The 21987-nt window shown below is 40.6% G+C and overlaps 1 protein-coding gene across 7 annotated transcripts in view; it reads right to left on the minus strand.

The window, feature by feature from the left end:
• The window catches only part of sif (still life), a 186113-nt gene extending 164904 nt beyond the window's left edge, over nucleotides 1-21209 (minus strand). For 6 of the 7 annotated variants that reach the window (XM_065217330.1, XM_065217334.1, XM_065217329.1 and 3 more), the window contains exon 1: nucleotides 16731-19534. In XM_065217330.1, the coding sequence (XP_065073402.1) occupies nucleotides 16731-18923 (2193 nt within the window). In that variant the 5' untranslated portion in view covers nucleotides 18924-19534. Of the gene's footprint in view, nucleotides 1-16730 lie in introns of all 7 variants that reach the window. The other variant, XM_065217328.1, reaches the window with a different exon arrangement.
• Nucleotides 21210-21987: the final 778 nt, after the last annotated feature.

Genomic DNA, 21987 nt, shown 5'->3' on the forward strand with positions numbered 1-21987 from the left:
TCAACCCCGTTAATCCGCCACAAATTTGGATTAGCGGGGGGATACTGCTCTTACTCGCTGCAAAAAAATCTATCTAACATGAAGCTTTAGCTAGACAATGGTCTTAGAAGAGGGTAGGTAGATAGTTCCGATAGAGTACGGCAATATTCCTACCCTCTTCTAAGACCATTATCTAGCTAATACATTATCACATTAAAGCTTCATGTTACATAGCATTTCCAACCAACTCACTGTTCATCATCGACGATAATAAGCTTTTGCACCGTCGGGGTTAACCTCAATCGGATGACAGTTCAGTGGTACTGTTTGCGTGGATTTAGTCAATTTTTTCATGGGTAGATTTTCTCGATAATTTTTCAGAATGCAGTGAGATGTAAACCACACTTCTGCAATGTCTGCAAGCGACGTCCATTCACGGCACAGTTTCACGACATTTTACAAATCAAAATTCGATTTTTTTTATATATTTTTTTTTTGGTAAACACATATAAGTCCTTATAAACTGTACCGCTGAACTGTCAAATAGTTTACTGAGTTCATTCATTACATCAAACTGCAGAACCTAATAGGCATTTTTAATGCATCACCAATGTAGAGTGCGCCATGCAAGCTCAAGTGTAAACGTCAACCAAACCGTTTGTTTTCATCAGAATAAGGATTTTTCACAACGCAAATTAAAGCATTTTTCATTGAACATCTTGCCAATTTCCATCAAGTAATTGTTTTATTTTACGATTCTCCACAAATCTGTACTGACTTGCACCTAAAGTTTACACACACAAGACATCCGGAAGATGATAACCACTAAGACACTATTAGAATTTTCCATTTTCATCAACAAAAATATTCCTGAACACTAGCAGGATCCTTGAAAAATATTTACAGAATTAAATTTTTCAACTGTAGATCATGTTTTGGAGCATCTAAAATGAATAAATTGATCACGAAATGTGAAACAGTGTTCCGCTTCCTATGTCCACGGCAAACATTTCTGCTCACAACACTCTTTTTGACGTTCTCCTATTCACCACCAGAGGTTGAATCGATCGCTTAATTTCTATTAAAAAATCATCGATAGATACTACGCTCAATTCTAATTTGTTTCAATTAATTCGATGACAATCACATATTTCGTTTTACTCATAGGCATACGAGACTACACAAAAAAGGAGTTTCATACACTGATTTTGAGTTATACATATGACTGAAAATCAAAACAACATTTCAAATTTTAATTAAAACAGCAAAAAAGGTTATCTTTGATTTAATTCCACTTAAATAATTTTGGTATTCACGACAGATACGTATTAAGACTACAATGTGCAGTCTTCTTCAGTGCAATTCCCATTAAAGTCTTCTAACCTTCTAACCCCGTTAAGTTCTCATCCCCGATTGACAGGTAAAAATGTCAAGATCACAGGTATACAAATAAAACTACAACGTGCAATCGGAACACTACCTAACTTATAACCAGAGAGATCAAGGAGAAAAATCTAGGAAATTTTGCTTCTCATTTCCGCATTCACCCTATTCAGATATCTAACACTTTTAAAATTTGTGAGTTTGACAGAATCACCAACACCAAATTGTCGGGCAACACTGGTAATACAGTAGGGTTGTCCAGTTGCCCCCGGGTTAGATCAGACCGACTCAATTTCGCCTAAAGTTAGTTAAATTGCCCGAGCTTTTCTTGGAAAAATTTCTCGAATTCTGAGTCGGTTTGATGGTCCGTGCAGAAGCGCTATTTATTTAATAGTAGTGCCCCTAGTGGTTGATTCTGGAATATTTTGACCGTAAAACTGGATTCGTTTAGAACTAAGCACCAATCACAATGGATTTCACTTGATCTATATCTGATGCAAATGGAATTTCCATGAGTTTTTTTAATTCTGGATATTTTATCGGTTTTCTTTCAAAAACTCAATTTATCACTTTTTCCAGGATTTTCTAGAGAACAAAACACCCCAATCACATTTGAGTCGTATGTAAGCTCAAACGCCCTCTTGTTGTGTGTTAATCAATCCACAAATCATCTCCCTTTCCCCTATAACGGCTTTCGAGTAATCCGATAAGCTTGTCTTTAGTTATTGCTTTAACAAGAGCATTAATCGAAGCTAAGTGTATCATTGATTGATAAACCATGTAGCATAAAGCAGCGCTTCCAATCAATATGGTAGCTCTTATATAACTATACTTTCATACTTGTAATAAAAACACGCATTATTCTAGCCCCCTGTGCCGTAACCAACTAGTATGATAAATTGATTCTGCTATCGAGTGGCCTATCTGCGTTCATTTAGCACCACGTTCTGCTAGTGACTGCGTGCGATAATTACGAGAACTACCTGAACCGCATAACACATACACATCAATCAAAGTCAACCCCAAAGATCCTTCCGGTACCCTATGCTTCCGAACAGAGAATGTTTGAACTCATATATGTACCTAGCTACAGTCAGCCACGCTGGAAAGCAGCACAACGCAACCCTTAATAATAGGTACCTACAGTAGCTCACTCGCACATCACGGGTATGACTTAATGAAGTTCCACGCTGTTCACACCCATCGTGCCTTCCACTCCGTGTCCCAGCGAGGTTCCCATTTTTCATACTCGGTGCTAATCTATGACTCGACACTCCAAGCCGCGTGAAAAAGGATAACATACACACCCACACATCCAGGGACGTATTGAGGGGGTGGCCAAAGGGACGTATTCAGAGAGCTTCCTCTTAGCTAATTTTCCGCGCAATTCATTCCAACGTAATTTATTTCAAAAGGAGCATAGCAAGAAGTCGCATTATTCCCCCCTACTTCAGTATCAAAATAAAATTTAAGAATATTGAACGTTTTTGTAGGTTTAAGTATTTCGTAAATCTTGTGTTTCAAGTATTTTAAGGGGAGATTACTGAGGGAATGCTGAATAGAATTCCTAGAGTAGTAGTTTTAGAAGCAATTGAAAGGTATATTGAAATTTTGTCGAAAATACCCCTTATGTATTAAGGAGAATTCCAAGGCAACCAATAGGATGAAACTCTAATATGAAACCAAAGAGAATCTGAATATGGTTTCAAAGGAATTTAGAAAAAAAATATTATAAAGAAACAGAGTAGCAAAAAACATATAGGAGCTTCACAAAGAAAGTTTAAAGTAGAAAGTATATGAATCTCTGGGATGAAATTTAGAGGAAGAAGCCAAGTTAATTTTGGATGATTACTTATAAGACAATTCTTAACAGAATTGTATGGCAAATCTAAGAAGAATTTCATTGATTTTTTAAAAGGTTTTGTAATGGAATTCTGTGGAATATTCCAAAAGAATTATGAGGATAATTATGTAGAAAACTTCAAGCGTTGTTGAGAGGATTCCGAGAGTTTTCAAGAAAAAATATAAAAGTAATTTAACCAGCAATAATTCCAAAATGCAATTTTCATGATTTTAAGGATTAAATTAGACATCTCGGGCTCATCTAAAATTTAGAACTCATAAATATAGAGAATCCACAAAACATTATCTTTCCTTGTTGTCGAGCTGATTTAAACAATTACGAAAGGGGTGTCATTTTCAAAATTGGCGAAAGGGCGTAGCAAACCCTCACTACGTCCCTGCGCACACCTAATCAACTGTGCGCGGTTGATTATGTAAAATAAACAACCATCAAAGCGTCACTCAGCCGCGCGGTGGTAACATGACTTGCTCCTTTGTCACAGCTTTTCAGTACAACCGCGCCACGTCGTCAGTCAACCCAGAACAGGCGTTAAGTATTTTATGAGTGAGTGCGATAAACAATTACTGCCACACCCCTTTTCCTATCGGGCATCACTTCGCAAAAGCACAACACGCTGCCATAAATGATGCCAAAAGTGATTTATGAGTCCTGTACCCGCTTATCTCAGAAACCATCATCAAGCCATCAACCACGTTGTTGCTGGTTTCCTCGGGAAGGGCGAAGCTTGGTGGAGGGGGCTTTCTGCATTGAGTGAGTTGCTCGTACTCATACGTGCACCTACTAGGCTGATGCAGCAGAAGGCAAGGTCACGGTCGATTTGGAACGCTCCACGCCCCCAGGGCACCATTGACGTCCTTGAACCAATGCAACCGCCAATGAACGCTTCTTGACGATGACGATGGGGAGGACGACGTGAGACATTTTTAAGCTGGAGAGTAAACTTACATAGAAAAGGCAAAGTGTGTTCAGACGAAAATTTGCCGCAACGAGACGGCCGAGCAGAGTCAGTCGGTGGGCTGTGGCTTCAAAGGGGTGGAAGATTCCATTCATTAAATTGGCCGCAAGCTAATTGGAACAAAGTGCTGGAAATATGTTTGCCAACAAAATGAAAAAAAAAAAAAAATCCGACAAGCAGAACGAGGCAAATGATGGCCATCGAGAGGTTTCTGAAATTTTTCAACGAGCTGATGACACTTTAAAAAGATTAAGGGTGCAGCCGGAATCTTCTTGTTTTACTCAACAATCAGTGCTCGTTCCCTGGAGTCATGAAATCATTATTTTTTCCTCTTAGCGTCATCGTAATCAATTATCGATTGATGTAATCATGGCACAGAGTGCTGTTGTAAATTAATTTTAATGTTTTCGGATGAAGATTGGCAGCAGTTATGACACCCCCCCCCCTCCACCAACCGTTCGTAGATAGCATTTTCCATTTGGTCGGAAAATTAAAACATTGTAGCAGTGTGTCATAATTTATGCAACCCCGGTATTTTTTTGCCCATGCTCATGAGTGGTGGATGTTTCCAACTGAATGCATGAGTAATTGGAAATGCAATTATGAGTCCTGTCACTTTTGGGTGCGGTGTGTGGGTGTGGAGGTTTGAAGTTCGCACTGACTAACAGAAATAACCGTATAACGAACGAATCCGTTTTGGTTGATGTGATTAATTGTTAAAAGGTGGAATAAATTTATTAGCAAACAGAGATTTTAATGATCGAGACGGTTGGCTGATTTTGCCCTACGTGCACATTTCGTTGACGCCAAATGGATCCAATTGATGAGAAAAAAATATCATTTTCATTATTAGCTGAATTTGAGGAATATCAATTTGAGTAAACTGTGTGATTGTTATCTGGATACATTTCAATCACTATCATTATTGCAAGGTTTAACTGTTTGATTTCTTTTAATAATTATCAACATTTGATTGTAAAAATCATCCGTGGTCCTCTAATGCATTTGAGGTCACAGGACCGATTGATTTGGTTGCGTTGCGTTGAATATCACCATGACTTGTAATATTTGGTTTGAAATCTGCTCTTTGAAAAGAAAAAAAAAACGGAATGAATGATAATGACAACCTCTTGGCCTGGTCATCATCGTCCAAGCTTTCAAAAGAAATTGTGATTTTTGTTTTTCGTCTTTGAAGATGTAACGGCATAACGGACGTTGAGGATATCATCGCGAGTACATTTTTTTCAAATATACATTCTGTAACCTGTAAAATGTTTCTCAATGTTCATTAATTGAGTTCTCATGAGAAAACATATTCGCGTACAAATCTGCAAACAAACTTCACGCTAATGATTTCCATCCTCAATTGGTAGCATGCTCATACACTTAGAAATAACTGTTTTTCACGTCACGCAATTCATCTCTGATGTAAATCACGAAACGTACACAATTATCCCAAGTAACAAATCAAATGGTATTATTTGAATTTTATAAAGATTTTATTGCAGCAACAACAATTTCCTATAGTTTTTACGGCGGTCATCAAGGGGTAGGTTACTTCGCACACTCATCTTTTTTTTTGCAAGTGTGGCGTTTGTGCCGGTCATAGGTCACCTTGAATGTTTTGGTTTGAAATCTCAAGAATAAATCGGATTGAGGATGACGTGTTCAGTCTTGTGTTTTAGGGTTTTATAATGCCCTCAAAGGCAGACCAGAAACCTAGGCTTATCGTGCTGTGAAAAACAGCGGTCTATCAGCGGCTGGAAAGGGTGGGGAACATTGTTGGAGATCGAATATAGGGGAATAGACTTCTGTAGTTTGTTGCATCATTATTTGAATTGAGGGTGCTAATGGGGTCTGAATAACTGCCTATTTCTATTGATCCCACTCTAGACCCTGCATTTCGTATTTCGTATTTTAGATCTCTATAAGTGAACTACTGGTCTGAGCTCCTCTGTTATATTCAATTAGAGGATGTTCCTGAAAATACAGTTAAGGGGTTACGCCACCCTATGATTTTCAAAAAATCGATTTTTTTACATAAAAAGGTACTCTGAAGTGTCAAGAATAAGGGACAATTGGTTCCATGTCGAACAAATTAAAATTCCGAAAGTTATAAACGAAATTACAAAACTTTGCATCACGCACCTGAATCTGTACCTCAAACTTCAACCGCGTTTTTTTTCGATACAACATTTCTCTCCGCGGCCCACACGATAGCATCTGCAATTTTGATTCAATTTGATCTAAACTTTGACGATTGCATTCTCTGATTAATTATCTAGAGAAGTACATACGAAGTTTTCAATTGATCAAAAAATGCAATTGTGGTAAACAATTTTAGAAACAAATTTCAGGCGAAAAAAATTGATTTTTTGCAAAAACAAGTCCCATTTGCGTAAAATTCAATTTTTACCACTCGTTTTTGTTCTAGGTTCATATTTACGACGAAGAAAGTGTGGGCCGCGTAACACTACATGGGAAGCAGTACCAGGAACTCGCAGTGCTGCCAACTGCCACACATGGTTTTTCCTTATGAAAAAATACTGTAAGCACCCCTAATTATGTGTACTATAAGCCCATATAAGTTAATTTAGTATGTGACTTTATTAAATAACAAAAAAATTAATGAAGTTGGTGCAGTTTTCTGTATTCTAGGGTGGCGTAACCCCTTAAACAGCACGTAATGTTGTGAACAACTTCAATGACAGTTCTCCACCAGTGCTCTCATTTTATGCACAACAACCTAATGCTTACGCGATTGTGCCGTAGGTTTTTTTGGCACAATGTGCTGAGTGATTTACTTCTTGACGGTACGATACGGTGATTACGATACATCTTATCGTAAAAAGTAAGTCATATAAAATGCTACAAGCTATCCGAGGGGGCGTCACATCTAAATCTCAATTCAAGGTGCTCGAAAAATTTCACACTAGCGAATGAATCTACGTCATCTTTTTGCAGGAAATCTTCAGAATCGTCATCAATCTTCTTTCTATCTACTCAGCGTGAGCGCAGCTAACCACACCAAAACAAAATCTTTCCTGCATAGTAGATAGAGTCGGCCCCTTGAAGCTATCTACACTGAACCAATATTGGGGCATGAAGTAGTTCGCCTCCTCGTGGTGTGCCCTGGAAACGTTAATTATCGAACCCAAGGGAGAGATATTGCGGCTAAATGAACTACCGCAGAGTAAGGACGCTGGAATCCCATCCAGCTCGTCCCAGGAGGTTGAGAAGCCCTGCACAAACCCTCGTTGTGCAAAGGCAGGAGTGACACCGGGTTCTTAGAGTGCTTAGCACACGCAGCTGGTAAGTGGTCACATCTGTCCTGTATGGGTCCTGGACAGTTGGCTGGCTATCACGTCTGCTCTAGAACTCAGGCGAACAACGAACAGCGAACAACAAGAGGAAGGCCCTGCACAGCTGCTCACTGTGCAGTAGCGAGTGTCACGTCGGACACAACACCTAGTGATGCGCCATAGCGCAACCGGCCCCTCCCATGACGTAATGCTTTCAGGCGGTTCCGGGGAGGGCAAGGGCCTAGAGCACAGGGTAAGGTTTAGTGGGTCGGGAGAGCTACATCTCCCATCCCCACACCCTGAGTTATCTTCTCAGGTGTCTGGGAGCAGATTCCCCCCCTGCATAAAAAAAAAACACTGAACCAATATGAAATATTCCTGGTATGTGGAAGTCTAATAAATTTGTGGTGTGATCGAAACTGACATTTGTTTTTTTCCGTGGAGTTTTTTTTTAATCTTTAATCGGTTGCTGATCTGGCCAAAACCAGGTCCAAGAGACAATTTCTAGTTCCTCATTCTAGGTCCCTATTATTTACCGCTGAGAAGCTGTTCCGAAGCCAAGTAGAACCTCAACGAGGCGTCCCATCATTAGTTCCATCATTCGTTGAGTCGCAGCGTTGAACCTGACTATTGGTCACGAAAAGGCTTGCCAATGCACATCAAAAATTGACTACATACATCCCAACATTTGTTTATCTCAAATCGACGCAAGACATTCCGCGCAACCAGTGTTGGGAAAATATCAAACAATCAAATCTCACCAACGCCCAAGATCACGCTTGATTTTCATAGACAAAAATCAACAAGCAAACAACTGCGGCTGATTTTGCAAGCTGTGATATCGCAGCTCGGAATATCAAGCGAACAAAACTCACCAACTGCAAATCTCACCAAACTGTGGTGAGATTGAGTTTAATGATTTTTGCTTTACACCTGAATGCAACCGAAACTTCCATAACGGCTTGAAGATTAAAAAGAGATAGCAAACTATGCTTTCTCTTTCTAAGAAAACGATGTGCAATGGAATCATTTTGTGTCGAGTTAACTCTCAGCTTGATTTTTGCACGTTGTGAATAGTCTCGCAATACCAAAGGAGCTTGTAACATCAATATCAAGCATGATATTTTGTTCCAATATCACGCGTGATATTGCGAGCGCATGAGTACGGGAAAATATCAATTCATTTCTGATTTTGCCAACACTGCGCGCAACTACCATAAACCGGACTAGTTCATGTTGAACTTCGTCAAGCTTTGTCTACAATTTGGACTTGTACATCAACACATGTCAAGCAGCCTTCAGGTTCAATTGGCTAAACTTGGTGAGTTCGTTCCATTTTGTAAATATTTATCTTTTCAAACCAGTAACGTTGGGAGATTACCTTTTTGTGGTGCGTTACTGGTGTAAGATATACCACCGAACCCTAGTCGTGATAACTTCAATCTAGGGAATCAGGATTTTCCAGTTATCAAAGGATCACATTTTAGTCCTTGTTACTTTTTATGACTTGTTAATAGCAGTGGCGTTTCCTTAACCTCAATCTACCTGTGCACCAACTCTCAAAACATAAACAATTATCAAAATATTGCTTGCTATGGATAAATATCAAGTAAACTAGAAGATTAAGTGTATTTTTCAACCTATTCAAGTATGAATATGGCATTAAATCTGGTTTTGAAAGTTTGTGCAGAGGTAAAAAGTGAGGTTACGAGACGCCACTGGATAATAGTGACAAGAACCGGGTGGTGACCACCACCGTTATGCATTTATATATTGTATATTTAAAATCAAATTATTGTTTCTGTTCACAGATTCCACATAATCCTTTTCCCTTTCCCTCTACTCTTTTCAGAAAGCGAGTCATGACGCTATAGCCATAAGTCATAAAAGGCTAGGACAAGAGTTAGTGCTCATGCCCCAACCGTCAGAAGAAAATGGAGCATCACTTAACCTTTCTAGCTTTGATGCTTCCAACGACCAACCAATCATATAATTACCAAAATCGGAACGTACGGTACGAGATGTCCACGTTTCATCCATTTATTGGATTCTGAAGCATCGTGTTTAAATCTTCGATTTAAACTGGCCGGATGTTTTCTGAATCATCTTGCCCCTTAAACGCTGCACAGTAGGCCTGGCCGTTTTGATATGTGTGACGCATATTCTATGTGAAACATATATCAAATTGACAACAAAAATGATGTAGTTATACATATCATTTTCCAGGATGCTTTCAAGGACTGGCTGTGTTGGTGTTAGATTAGATAAAGTTAGATTAGATTAGTATGCGGAAGTCTAATAAATTTGCGCTATTAGATAATCCAATGAAAATCATATGATTTAAAATGTGTCAGGTAAATTCTATATGAATATCTGATACATTTAAAATGCTGATAATTTGGTAACTTTTATATGATCGTCATATGATAAATGAAAATCGGACAAATTATAATAATTAACTGAAATGGATTTGAAACCCATAAGCATAAGCTTTACTTTTCACCACAATATAATATATGTGTCATAAATCAATCGAAGTAAAGTTTATGTGAAAATCACATGAAATTTACTTCTTTTTTTGACACATATATTTAATCGATTTCTAAAAATAAATCATTAAATAAACATCAGGCAGTGGGATCTTTCACAGTTGTGTCTTTTTATTGTAGCTGATTTGGGATTCGATCATGAACTGTTGAAATGTGATGCTTTCGGTGTTTGCGCTCGGTTCCACTGGGCCACGGCTGACTTCAAGATTGAGCTCGTTCAATTAGCATGAAGTAAGAGAACAGCTCTCCCGACATGGAATGTAGTGAAACGTTATGCTTGTTTTGCTAGAGTGAAGAAAAATAGCACTCACAAACAGGGATGGAAAATCATTTACATTCATTTCGTGCATTCATTTACATTCATTTGCCTCTAACTTTTTTCATCAACAAAATTCCGTAAAATAGTGTTTGAAGCTTTTGTATGTTTTTATGTTAGCTACATATTTTGTAAACAACTCAAATCAGTATCTCTTATGCATGATTAATCAGAGCGATTAGAATCCATCATTGTTTTTCAGTGAATGTAAATTGCATTCACTAGAAAACAATAACATGTTCTGCCAGCTCTATTTCATCATGCATAAGAGATTTATATTTTAGTTTTTAACAAAAGTTGTAGTTAATATCAAAAGCTACAAATGTTTCATACATCATTTAACGGTATTCTGTTGAATAAAAAAATAGAGGCAAATGAATGTAAATGAATGCACGAAATGAATGTAAATGATTTTCCATCCCTGCTCACAAATGTATGCTCCGTTTCGGTGGTGTCGTGTATTCAAATCTTTCTCAATGCTCCTGTGTGCAATAAAACAACGACTACATTATATGAGTTCATGGAACTGGTTGATGAAGTTCGAGTACTAGTGCTGGAATCTCAATTAGCCAATTTTACCGAAATCAGAACAACTGAACATTCGGTAAAACTTTGACCTTCATTTTAAAGGCAATTGAATTTGAAAATAGTTTCAAAACATGTTCAACCTTGTTTAAATGATCAAATCTTGTCATTTTAGTAGAGATTTAGTTTCAAAGTAGCTTTTACCGAACAGTTCAGCTGTTCACATTTCGGTAAACATTACCGTAGTCGGTGATATTTTCTAAGTGTGTGTAGAAGGCTTACAATTAGAATCTTAGCAAAGTAAATATTGCAGTAGAATCATTTTTTTTTAATCTCAATACATTCTTTTCCGGAACCCCTCATCTTATAGAACAATAACAAACAAGAATTATTCAATACAGTATCATTGTTGTTAGCTATATTAAGTTCAACTAATCATTTTAATGAGTGTACGATAACATCGTTGAAAATTGTTTCAATGATTTATGAAGAACAATCATGTAAGATGTATTTTATTTGGAGCGATATTCATCCCAGAAAACCATACCAAAATAAATGTTTGCTATTGGATTTCTTAAAAGGCAAATCTATATGACTTTATAATGATTGGGATAGATCTGTTTACAATCTTTACACGTCAAAAATCAAAGGAAGCTATTACAATGAAATATACATGTTTTCCTTTATTGCAAAGTTAAATGACTGTCCAATAGCTTCTACGTGTCTGTTTACACGCGACATATCAACAATCGTCAAAAATCTTTAAAAGCAACTCCAATAAAATAAACATAATTATCTTATAAGATATATCTTTTAGTGAGCAATATTCATCATGAAAACAGGTACATTTTACTGAATTTTATCATTATATGATTTTCCATTAGTTTCTAGATGTCTGTTCCCACCCATTACATATCACCAGTTTTTCACCATGAAATATATCAGACAATATTCATATATATCTTATCTATCGCTAATCACGCTCAAAGCAAAGTATTATCTAGTACTAAGTATGTGAAATTACGATAGAAATCGTTCCATATCGCAGTCATAGTTTTTAAGTGATAATCCAATGGAATCTATCAATTATCACATAGAATGAATAAATCTGCTGACATTGCTATGTTTTAAGATGGATCCAATAACCGATGCATGTCGATTTGTTTCAATGTATAAAACCCAAGGGGTTTGTCACTCCACACAGTGTGCCAACATCGGATTCCGGCACACATGGGCACAATAATTGACACAGTTTGGCACCCATGGCAAGAAACATTCGTGATCGTTGAAGCTACTGGTAACACTGTACTATCCCTGCGCCTGCTCAACGCATGTGTCGAATCATAGTTGTTGACAAATCAATGTTATTGCATATTGAAACTCATCCTAGAATTTTCGCTTCATTCACCAAAATCGAGATGAATTCCCCACTAGAATTCCCAACAGTACAAATCCTAATGTCTGTCCAAACAGTAATTCAAAATCAGGGTAATCGCTTATGATCAAAATAGCATGTATAATAACACTCCACTTAATCAATCCCAGATTGCAAAAATCGCCAGATATGATATGAAAAAATGCCAAAATTATGTTCGTTTCACTGTAGCTTTGCGTGGGAGATGGGAACGGCTAAGGAAGATAAATGGCCCGTCAGAGTAAACGACAGCTTCGGCACTACCTTATTGTATTATCGTCAGGGAGGTAAGCAACTCCCTGGAGGACTCAATTTTGGCATGTAGATCAATTGTGTTTCAGAGCATCTATTGAGTGCTCTAGGACTTTGTTGACGATAATAGGTTAAGGTATTGCCGAAACCGACATATTCCCTACACTGCACAGTGGCCAAAAATTGACAAAACTGTCACTAAATTGAATATCTTGTCTGCCAAACGGTTTCAGTCAACATGTTATACATATTCTCAAAGGAAAAATTCTGCTGAATCGATTGGCCGGAGATTTTTGTGTACCGAGATAGAGGGCCGGGAGTTCCCGGTAAAGTTGGAAATGCCACTATCTATCGACATAATTTTACACTTTACTTAACCTATATTACTGGAAATTGATATTACTAAGCATATATAGTGTAAAGACACCATATACGCCCTCAGGGAAACTCTACTTGCCTAACGACCGATAAAGTGGCCACAGTATAAAAAATGTCCTAGAAACTTGCGATTTTTTCTATGTTTGTTCAATATCATGAGATCAAAGCGAATTTAAAAAAGAATTTAAATTTTGGTGTATAGTGGCCATATCCTGGTTCCACTTTATCTAGCAGTTTTGGTGTGACTTTCTACCAGTGATTCCATAAAACTGGACCAACTAATTTCTATTTGTTTTATGAAACGCACAAATTATGGCTACTTTGTGGTTCTAGAAGAAAAAATCTCAAAATAATGTTAATTATTTCAAAGTTCAAGTGATAGTAAACGTCATTTTAACTGCTCGAATCAAGTGGTTAATTCGCATCGTTCGTATGAATTGATGTGATCGGATACGAATGTAGTTGCGTGCCATGCAAAACTATGTGAAGCAATGCGATGAATATTCGCGGTCAATATTCGCGACGAATATTCGCCGTGAATGCTGTATGGGAATGTTAACTGTGGAATGTTGAAAAAAAAAAATTAAGTGCCTCATTGAGAAAACGACATTACCATTCATTATTGTTTTTCTCTTCAGTTCCAGTATCTTAGGCATTGCTCTGAAGCATTCGTTGTGAATATTATTCGGCTGCGAATCGAATCGCTGTCCAATGCATTGCCTTCGAGCAGAAGAAAGCAACTGGTGAGTGACGAATACTTGACGGCAAAATGTAGTAACTCAGCGAATGATAGCGAAGAGGAGAGGGAGCAAAAAACTGAAACAAAATGGTGGGGTTGTGTACAAGACACGACAGCATGGTTGACGTTGAGATGCTTAGTGAGCTTTTTTTGATATTGATTATTGATACAGTAGAAGTAGCTTATTTCCTCGATTTACACAATTTTCTCTCCTTGACATGTCAATTTCCTCACCCTTATTATTTTTTTCTGACTGTTTCTGGACGCTTGTCTTTATTCCTCCGTTATAAAATATGTTCCCCGTGCACACTTCAATGCCCATCCCATCTCCGTTGATCATTTTTTATGGATAACACGTTTAACCAAACGCTTAATCGCAGTGGGATACCTCAGGTGGGAAATCGTTCACAAGCATGTATTGCACATCCCAGCCCAAGTAACATTTTAAGTTTTATTGAGGTTTTAAAGCACTCTTCAAGTCTCAATCATAATTTGCAACTTCAAGCAATCACAAATTCGTACATCCAAGCAGGATCATAATTCTAAATGTTCATTGGATAGCTTAACGTCCGAATTTATCCGTCTCTTAAGCACATAATGAGCAACTAGAACTACAAGTATTCATTAATATATCTCCTAACTTTTTGCCATTCTTGCATTTGCGCAAAGACGCTCCAACCCATTTCAGAGGTTTAATTTTTGTTGGACCGAACTAAGCACAGCCCACCCAGAAACTCGGTAAACCACTTGGTGCATGAATTTTGTAACAATCAATAATGTTAAGCTCTTCTTAAAGATGAAAATGAATTTTTACCGTCCCTTTGGATCTCACTTCAACACAGGGGCGGTCTAAAATCATCAAAATTCAGTTCGTCATTTTGACAGTTCATACAGTAATGCATCTGTAATTTGTATACAACATCCGAAGTCCCTCCTTTTTTACATATTCTGCACAAAAACAACTTTTTAAGCCCCGCCCTGACAGGATTTCCCGCCGTTTTTTTTTATGAATGAGGCGTAACAGAAAGTACTTTTGTACAGCATATGTAAAAAAGGATGGACTTCATATGTTAGTCTAATTGCATATAAAGAGGTACCAGACATGTTTACACTATTTTGAAGCGGTGAGAGGTACAGCTTACATGCCATGTAAATTTTCTCTCAACTTGAAATTGTTCGCTCTTTTAACGGGTGAAAAAATAACGTCAATTCCTTTTAGGTTGTCGTTATAGGAGCAAGAGGGGGGGGGGGGGGGGGTGGGGGGTTTGTTATATAAAAATAACATTTGTCACGTTTCATATTATTTGAACTGTAATCACGCTGACTGCTGCTGTTTTACCACACCGTCTGTCTTATGCAAAAATGAGTGGATTCACAGCAGCATTGCTCTAGCCTGACTGCACTATTGTTCAGCAGAGGCAGAGGGAAAATACCACCGTTTCCTGATTTGCCCGAAGCTTTAATGAGCGGAGGAACGACAGCAGAGCTCTTATATAGTTTTACAGGTTCAAGCAAAACGATGCGCAACCAAATAATACTCGATTATGACGACTTGGCTTGGGGAGAACGTTTATTTCATTGAAACAGTGATAAACTTATCACTTTTTATTTGTACATTTTTCGACGATTTTTTTGAGAATATTGCAAAAGCATTTTTTTTTTGTAGCAGATTGTGAGATTTCCTATCGATTGGTGTATTAGGATTTTAATTTCGTCGATAAATGACAAAGTTATAAGCGTTCAAAATCTTACACCTTTTCGTGAAGGTTGCAATCTTAGATTTTTGATTAACCCCCAATACCTTCCCGTAAGACGTAGTCTACGTTAAAAAAAAACAAACAATTCGTGCAGTACTGTATTCGTGCATAACTAGCGCAACGTTTACTGTGATATCATCAAATCGCTGATGAGCAGCAGACAATGCGATGCATGATTCGTTGCGAATATCTGCAACCTTTACTGTAATCAATGGAAAAACACAAAATTTGTCCTACCGTTGTTTCTGAACGGTGGGAGGAAAATAGTGTGGCAAAATTGTCGCAGGACTTGCATTCCGTTCCCACTGCAAACTAAGAGAGCATCGATTGTGTCAAGGCACGGGTTGTCAATACTCGTGCAGCAGCGGAACAAGAACTCCGAAATATAAAATCAGAGTTGAATACAGAAGCGGAGGAAAATTCAGCTCTTCCCCCTCCTCCTGCGGAGAAACCATGCCTTTAGCGAACACAAAATATTCGGGACGGGAGCGTAATGATGGATTTTAATGGCTTAATTCAACATCTGGATGACAGCACGCAGGAATTATTTGGCGGAATAAACAAACGTAAACAATAACTTTAAACAAAAATTTCTATCATTTTGACAGAACTAAGTCTGTTCAAGTTCAGAATATTTTTATTCGTGTTCGAATTTTCCAGAGATTTTTAAACTTTTACTGAACAGTTCCGCAATTCAAAAACCCAGTTTAACATAATCCAGCCAGTATGTGTAGGGTGGCTTACAAGATGGCAAATACCTTTTTCTAATGAGGCATTTTGATGGGACAACTATGCTGGGGGCAGTAGGTGAAAGGGTATTTTGGAAAATCATAAATGGTTGTTTTTTATTTGGATTTTACCCCTCTAAGTGCTATCCACTGAGGATCGCACCCTCCACAACCCCTACGCGACTCGACTGTATATGTGTATTTTTTTTTCTTTACACACTTGCTGATTGAATGAAAAAAAAAAACATATTTTTTTAACTATGTCAATATGCATTAGTTTTTATCCATTATTATTTTAAGCTGTGTATGAGTTTGTGCGACTACGTAGAATAGTTCATTTACTTAAGGTGATACTCTAAGGAAGCATTAGCGTGAAACTTCAAAGGCACAAATTTCAGCTTCCACAAAACATACAAATTTGAAATTGCTACTCTCTGTTTGTAGTATCACTGTGCCTTTAAAGTTTTACGTTAAGGCTTCCTTAGAGTATCACCTTAAATCAAGCTTAATATGTGTTTTCCTCGTTTCAACAACTTGTTGCGACAAAGTCCACTTAATTCCGTGCAAAAAAAAACCCATCCAAACCTACCTTTCGCAGGAACCGCTCGTTGCAATCCTTGGCCGTTCCGCGCCAGTGCCGATGTCGGTACCGTGAGTTGCCCAACTTGGACGAACCCTTCAGTTCGGCCGCTTCGTTCACTACCCGTTTGATCGTTTGGAACCGTATCCGGTTACAGCGATGCATCGGCTTCATCACCGCGCCACGTTCCGGTTCCGAATCTGGGCCGGACTTGTTGTGTTCGTCCTCGTCGTCCACCCAGGCACTGAGAACCCCCTCGACAAAGTTGTACAGCATTTGGATGTTCGGCTGCAGCGGTGCAGCTCCGGAGGGTGTTGGTTGTTGCAGCGGTTGAATAAGTTTCCGGTTCTGGCAGACTTCTCGCAGCAGATTCTCGCCGAAGTGAACCGTTTTGTTGCGTCTTCGTCGCGAGTTGAGCGATGCCGCTGAGACGGACTTGGTCAGCTTGCCGTTCCCGCTAGAGGCGGATCGTTTTTTGGCTCGCGATCGAGGCAGAGAACTGCGTGAATCCTCGCGGGATAGCCGCTTTTGTGCCATTTCGGCGTTTCGTGGCAGTGAATTGCTTTTGATCTTTTGCGCTGAGGCGGAATGTGTCGGTGCAGCGAAGGCCGTACAGCGGGCATCGGTGCAGCGGGGTAGGGAGTTGCATTTGTTATTGCACTCGTAGCACAGTGGGCCGCACTTGGAGGTGGCTGGAGGAGTAGTAGTGGTTTTGACTCGAGGGAGGGAGGTGCAACGGGGGGTGTCGTAGTAGTCGTACATGTAGCAGTTGGGGTCATTGCAGAGGGACTGAGCCGAACAAAAGGGATCGGTGCATTTCGATAGGGACTGACTGCGCTCAGTGGATCGTGGTGCGGGTTGAGGCGGATGCTGTTGGGGGGGTTGTTTGTTGATGTGGTTGATGTCGCTGACGGTGGCCGAGCGTTGGGTTTTGTTACGACGGGTACGTTCGCGGCGAGTGTGTTTGGGTGCGGCGGTGGTTGCGATTGTGGTGGAGGTTGAAGGTTGAGGGTATTGTTGTGGGGGTTGAGCAGGGATGAATTGGGAACGGGGTTCACGGTCCTTTAATTGATAGCGGAAGGTTCGTTCGGGTTTTTGGGGAGCAACACGGGTGGGTGGATGATCCATGTGGGAAGAAGTCACAACCTCACTGGCAGAATGTCGCAGTTTGCGTTCCCGATGATGATGATGCGAGTGTTCACTGCGCTCCCGGTCTTTGCGGCGAATGTCGGTACAGCTACTTTGTGCCGCCGCGGCATCGAAGGTATGTTTCTTGAGCTGCTTCAGTGGATACTGGATCCATTCGGTGGTACTTTTGTGATGGAAGAACTCTTCGTTAGGCCCGAGCGAGTGTCGCTTCTGCAGTTTAGCACCACTGGATTTTTGCTGTGCGGGTTTCGGGGGTTCAAAGTGTTGCAGAGGGATTTCCTCTTTTTCTTTGAATTTTTTTGGAGCCCCAGCCTCCTCGTTAACTTTGCTGAAGATTTGCTGCTTTTTAAGCCAATCAAGAATGTCGTTCCGACTGAGGGAGATTTCAGTGGCTGCGCCTCCGGAGTGCTGGCGATGAATGGTGCGTTCGGAAGTGCCTCCGGAGGATTGCCTCTGTAGTGGTTTCTTGGAGTATTGTAGGGATTGTTGCTCCTGTTTTTCTTTTTCGAACTTGAGCTGAGCGGATTTTGCCTTTTGTAGGAATTCGACGCTTCGTTTGAGCGGCAGATTGAGCAGCCATTCGGAAATGTCAGTTTTGAGCAGTTGGAGATCACTGGGACCGGAAGAGTGTCGCTGATGACCGCCTTCTTTGGGGTAATCTTCGTCATCGCGGCGAGCAGTGCGTTCGTCTACCGAACGAGAAGAGTGCCGCTGCTTGAGACTACGGTCGAAACATTCGCTTTTGGAGATGGCACCGGTTTGCTGGGTTGAAGAAGGGACCGGAGCAACACCGGTGTCCGGCTTGGGTTTTGAAGGTGGACCAACGATGTGGCCATTGACGAGTTGTTGTTGTTGTTGATGTTGCTGTTTGATGTTACGGGCATCAGTCTTGTCAGTGTGGGAGAATTTCTCGATTTCGTATTTGTATTGTTTTAGCTGCTCGATCCACTTGATGTCGGCGTTTATTTGCTGGAGGTACTTGATCAGTTCCTCGTTCGTTAACTCTTGGCTCTGTTTCTGCGCGGCACCGCTGACATGAGGATGGTGCTGCATGGTGGTTGCGGCGATTGGGGGATGGTGGTGATGATGGCCTCCGGAAGTACCACTGCTACCGGGGACGGTGCCACTGATGGCAGTGTTAGAGGAAGAGACATTGGTGTTAGCGTTGGCACCCTGCTGTTGCTGCTGCTGTTGGAGTTGCTGCAGAGCTTTCAGATCCGATAGTTTGTATTGCGTATTACAGCGACAGACAGGAGTGCGCCCGCTAGTACCAGTGGCTAACCCTCCACTTCCGCCATCGTCACCGCCTGAGCTGGGCTTTTTGGCGGACGAAGCCGTCGTCGTCACGTGGCTGCGCCCGGGGGCTACTGGGGTAATTTGTACGATCACACAGCAGCAGTGTAGTAGTAAGGTGTTTTTGTGATCGCTGCTGTGGTTGCCTCCTTCACTAACTTCGACGAGGGCAGCACCGTTACTGGTGTTTGCTGGCTTGTAGGCACTACCGTTACACGACTTATCCTGCTCCGGATGTGATTTTTGCTGGCTCTGAGTTTGCTGTAACGCTGCCAGAATGAGCGCTGACTGTTGGGGGACTCCACGGGGAACTGGTTCAGCGAGAGCGTGGTTCTTCCGTCGTTGGCCAGCCGTAGTCGTCGACGTCTGCGATGGTGCCGTCTACGGAGCTTCTGCTCCAGGCAACTGCTATTTATATAATCACTAGCACCACTATCACTGAAGGTGCAACCACGCTTTGCACCACTAGGCCTATCACGAAGTAACGGATAAGTATTGTATAATATCACTTGCCAGCTATTCATGCCACCCTTTTTCACAGCTCATCACATACTCTTCCCGATCTTCTTCCTGCTACTATCTGTATCCTCAACTTTGTCGTTTCTTCGCAAGGGATAAAACTTTTTCTTCTACTTTCCTTAAGCGCAAAATAAATCAAAAAGCCTTCTTCTTTATAGAATCGCAATTCTTCGCACTACACCCGTTTCTTCGATCGGTCAGGTAAAACTTGCGACCAAACAGAAATCGAAACGAACCTCGGGACGGGAAGCCTCTTCAGGACACACTCACTGAAATCTCTCTATTTATTTTAACAATTATCTTTTGCCTTCTATATTTGCGAATCGCACAGAGATTTGCACACATTCGTCGCACTCGTTCCAAGCCCTGGCGTTGTCGTCATCATCGTCATCTGGATCATCGTCATCATCGCTGTTGGATTGATTCTATTGCTGCCGTCAGCATCCTTGAAGCTTGGACCACTTCTGTTTCTTCCACCGTCGTCGTTCACTTTCCGCTCGGAATCACTTCAATTTTGCATCTTCGTTTTATGGCAGCAACAGAAATCCGCAAATATTCCCGTTTTTTTAACACTTTCGCGCGACGCTAACACTATGTAGATTTCGATATTTATCCTCGAAAATGTGGTCCAGGAAAGCTCGCACTGCAGCAGCACGAGAAGATTGGTGTTTTCAACAATTACATAAAAGCTCCCTTAGCGCGTTTGCTGTTGCTGCTACTGCTGGTGGCAAACAGCTTGTTTTCGTTTTCGGGAAGGATGGCGAAAATAGTTCGTTCCTCGTTCCTCCCTGTCCTGGTTGGAAATCTGGGCGCTTCAGATCCTTTGTGTACGTTTTTTTTTTCGACTGCTTTCGTCACACTGACTGTGTTGTTTGCTATATAAGTACCACAGCGTAGAGTATTATCCTTCGCTAGGCGCCAGGCAGTGAGTGTATGTTTTCCTATACATATATTTTCGTCCTACTAGCTTTACTTCTTAGGATCCTCTATACGGTGATTTGTAAGAACTTTGAAGCACCTCGCAAGCTCGCCTGGTTAATCTCGCACCTTCAACGACAAATCTTACGGCAAAAAAAAATCTTCACGTCCAACAACCGAATAATTTAAGAATCTCTTTTTTTCACAAGGCAGACACAAACGTTCACGAGAAGATCCTCCGCAATGAACGCACGAGACGACCGCGTATTCCGCGTAACTACTGCTGGATCCGAAAAACTCGAAACGAACCAATATCTCACTCTTCCCCGGGGGCGCTGCCAGTGGGGCCGTTGGTTTGCTTGTTGCCAGCCCACTATCCTTCTTGCTACAGCCGTCAGTAGCCAGTATGAATATTAACAGTTCCTTTTTTTCTGCACTGCCCCCGAAGCACTCTGCTACAAACGCGTCCGACGTCCAGTGATGTGACACGCAATAGTTACTGCAGGAGGATCACTATTAAACTAAAACTTTCGGGAAAAAGTAGATGATTTTTTGGAGAAAGCACCCGTGTACAGCGCGAATACATGACGACGATGACATGACGCCCATATTCGGAGGAAAATTTTGTTACTCTGAGCTCTTTGGGGGGGACCAGAGAGCGAATGATTCTCTCGCTCGCGGGTTTTCCGCTGGCACAGCTGAGTTTTTCTGAGCGCGAAGGAGATTTGGAGCATTTTCGAGATGGAGGGAAAATGGCACGATTGAGAAGTGATGGAGCTGTTTTTTGCATTCGGGAGCAAGTGAGCTCACGCGAAGGACCTTGTAAAAAGGATGCTGGGTAAAAGCTCTCCAAACTGTGTGTGATGATGCAATTAAAGCTCTCCTCAGGAGAGATGTTATTGAGAAGAGCGGAAGAGATTGGACAGTGTATCGATGACGTTTTTGCGACGGTTCAAATGTATCTAAACATTGGAAAATGTTGACGAACTATGTGCTTTGCTTCAGAGTAATGTTTAGTCATGTGTCGTGTAGTTTGACGCCATGCTTTATAGGGTTATTATGAAGATTAATTACTACTGTACCACTTTACCAGTACTACTGTACCATTTTATGATCCAATAGGTATCAGAAGTTGATTTCTGCATTATTTGCGTGTAGTTTATTACCCTACCTGTGTCTTTCTTTGTCACCAGTGTGTAGCAACTGGCAAGCGAAGTGCAATACTCATAAGCAAGGGCAATGTGAGGGCCCAAAAAACAATTTTAGCTGCAGCTTAGCTTATACAGGCAAAAATTAGCTGCATAAGGCAAATTTTGGCTAAATAAGCTAGTCTGCATCTAAAATTGTAAGTTGCCCGTTGGCGAAAACGGCACCCACCAATTGTGAC

The sequence above is a fragment of the Ochlerotatus camptorhynchus genome, unplaced genomic scaffold (genome assembly GCF_037179485.1).
Source record: "Ochlerotatus camptorhynchus isolate MF236.1 unplaced genomic scaffold, CSIRO-AGI_Acam_v1.1 ptg000074l, whole genome shotgun sequence".
In the NCBI taxonomy this organism is placed as follows: Eukaryota; Metazoa; Arthropoda; class Insecta; order Diptera; family Culicidae; genus Ochlerotatus; species Ochlerotatus camptorhynchus.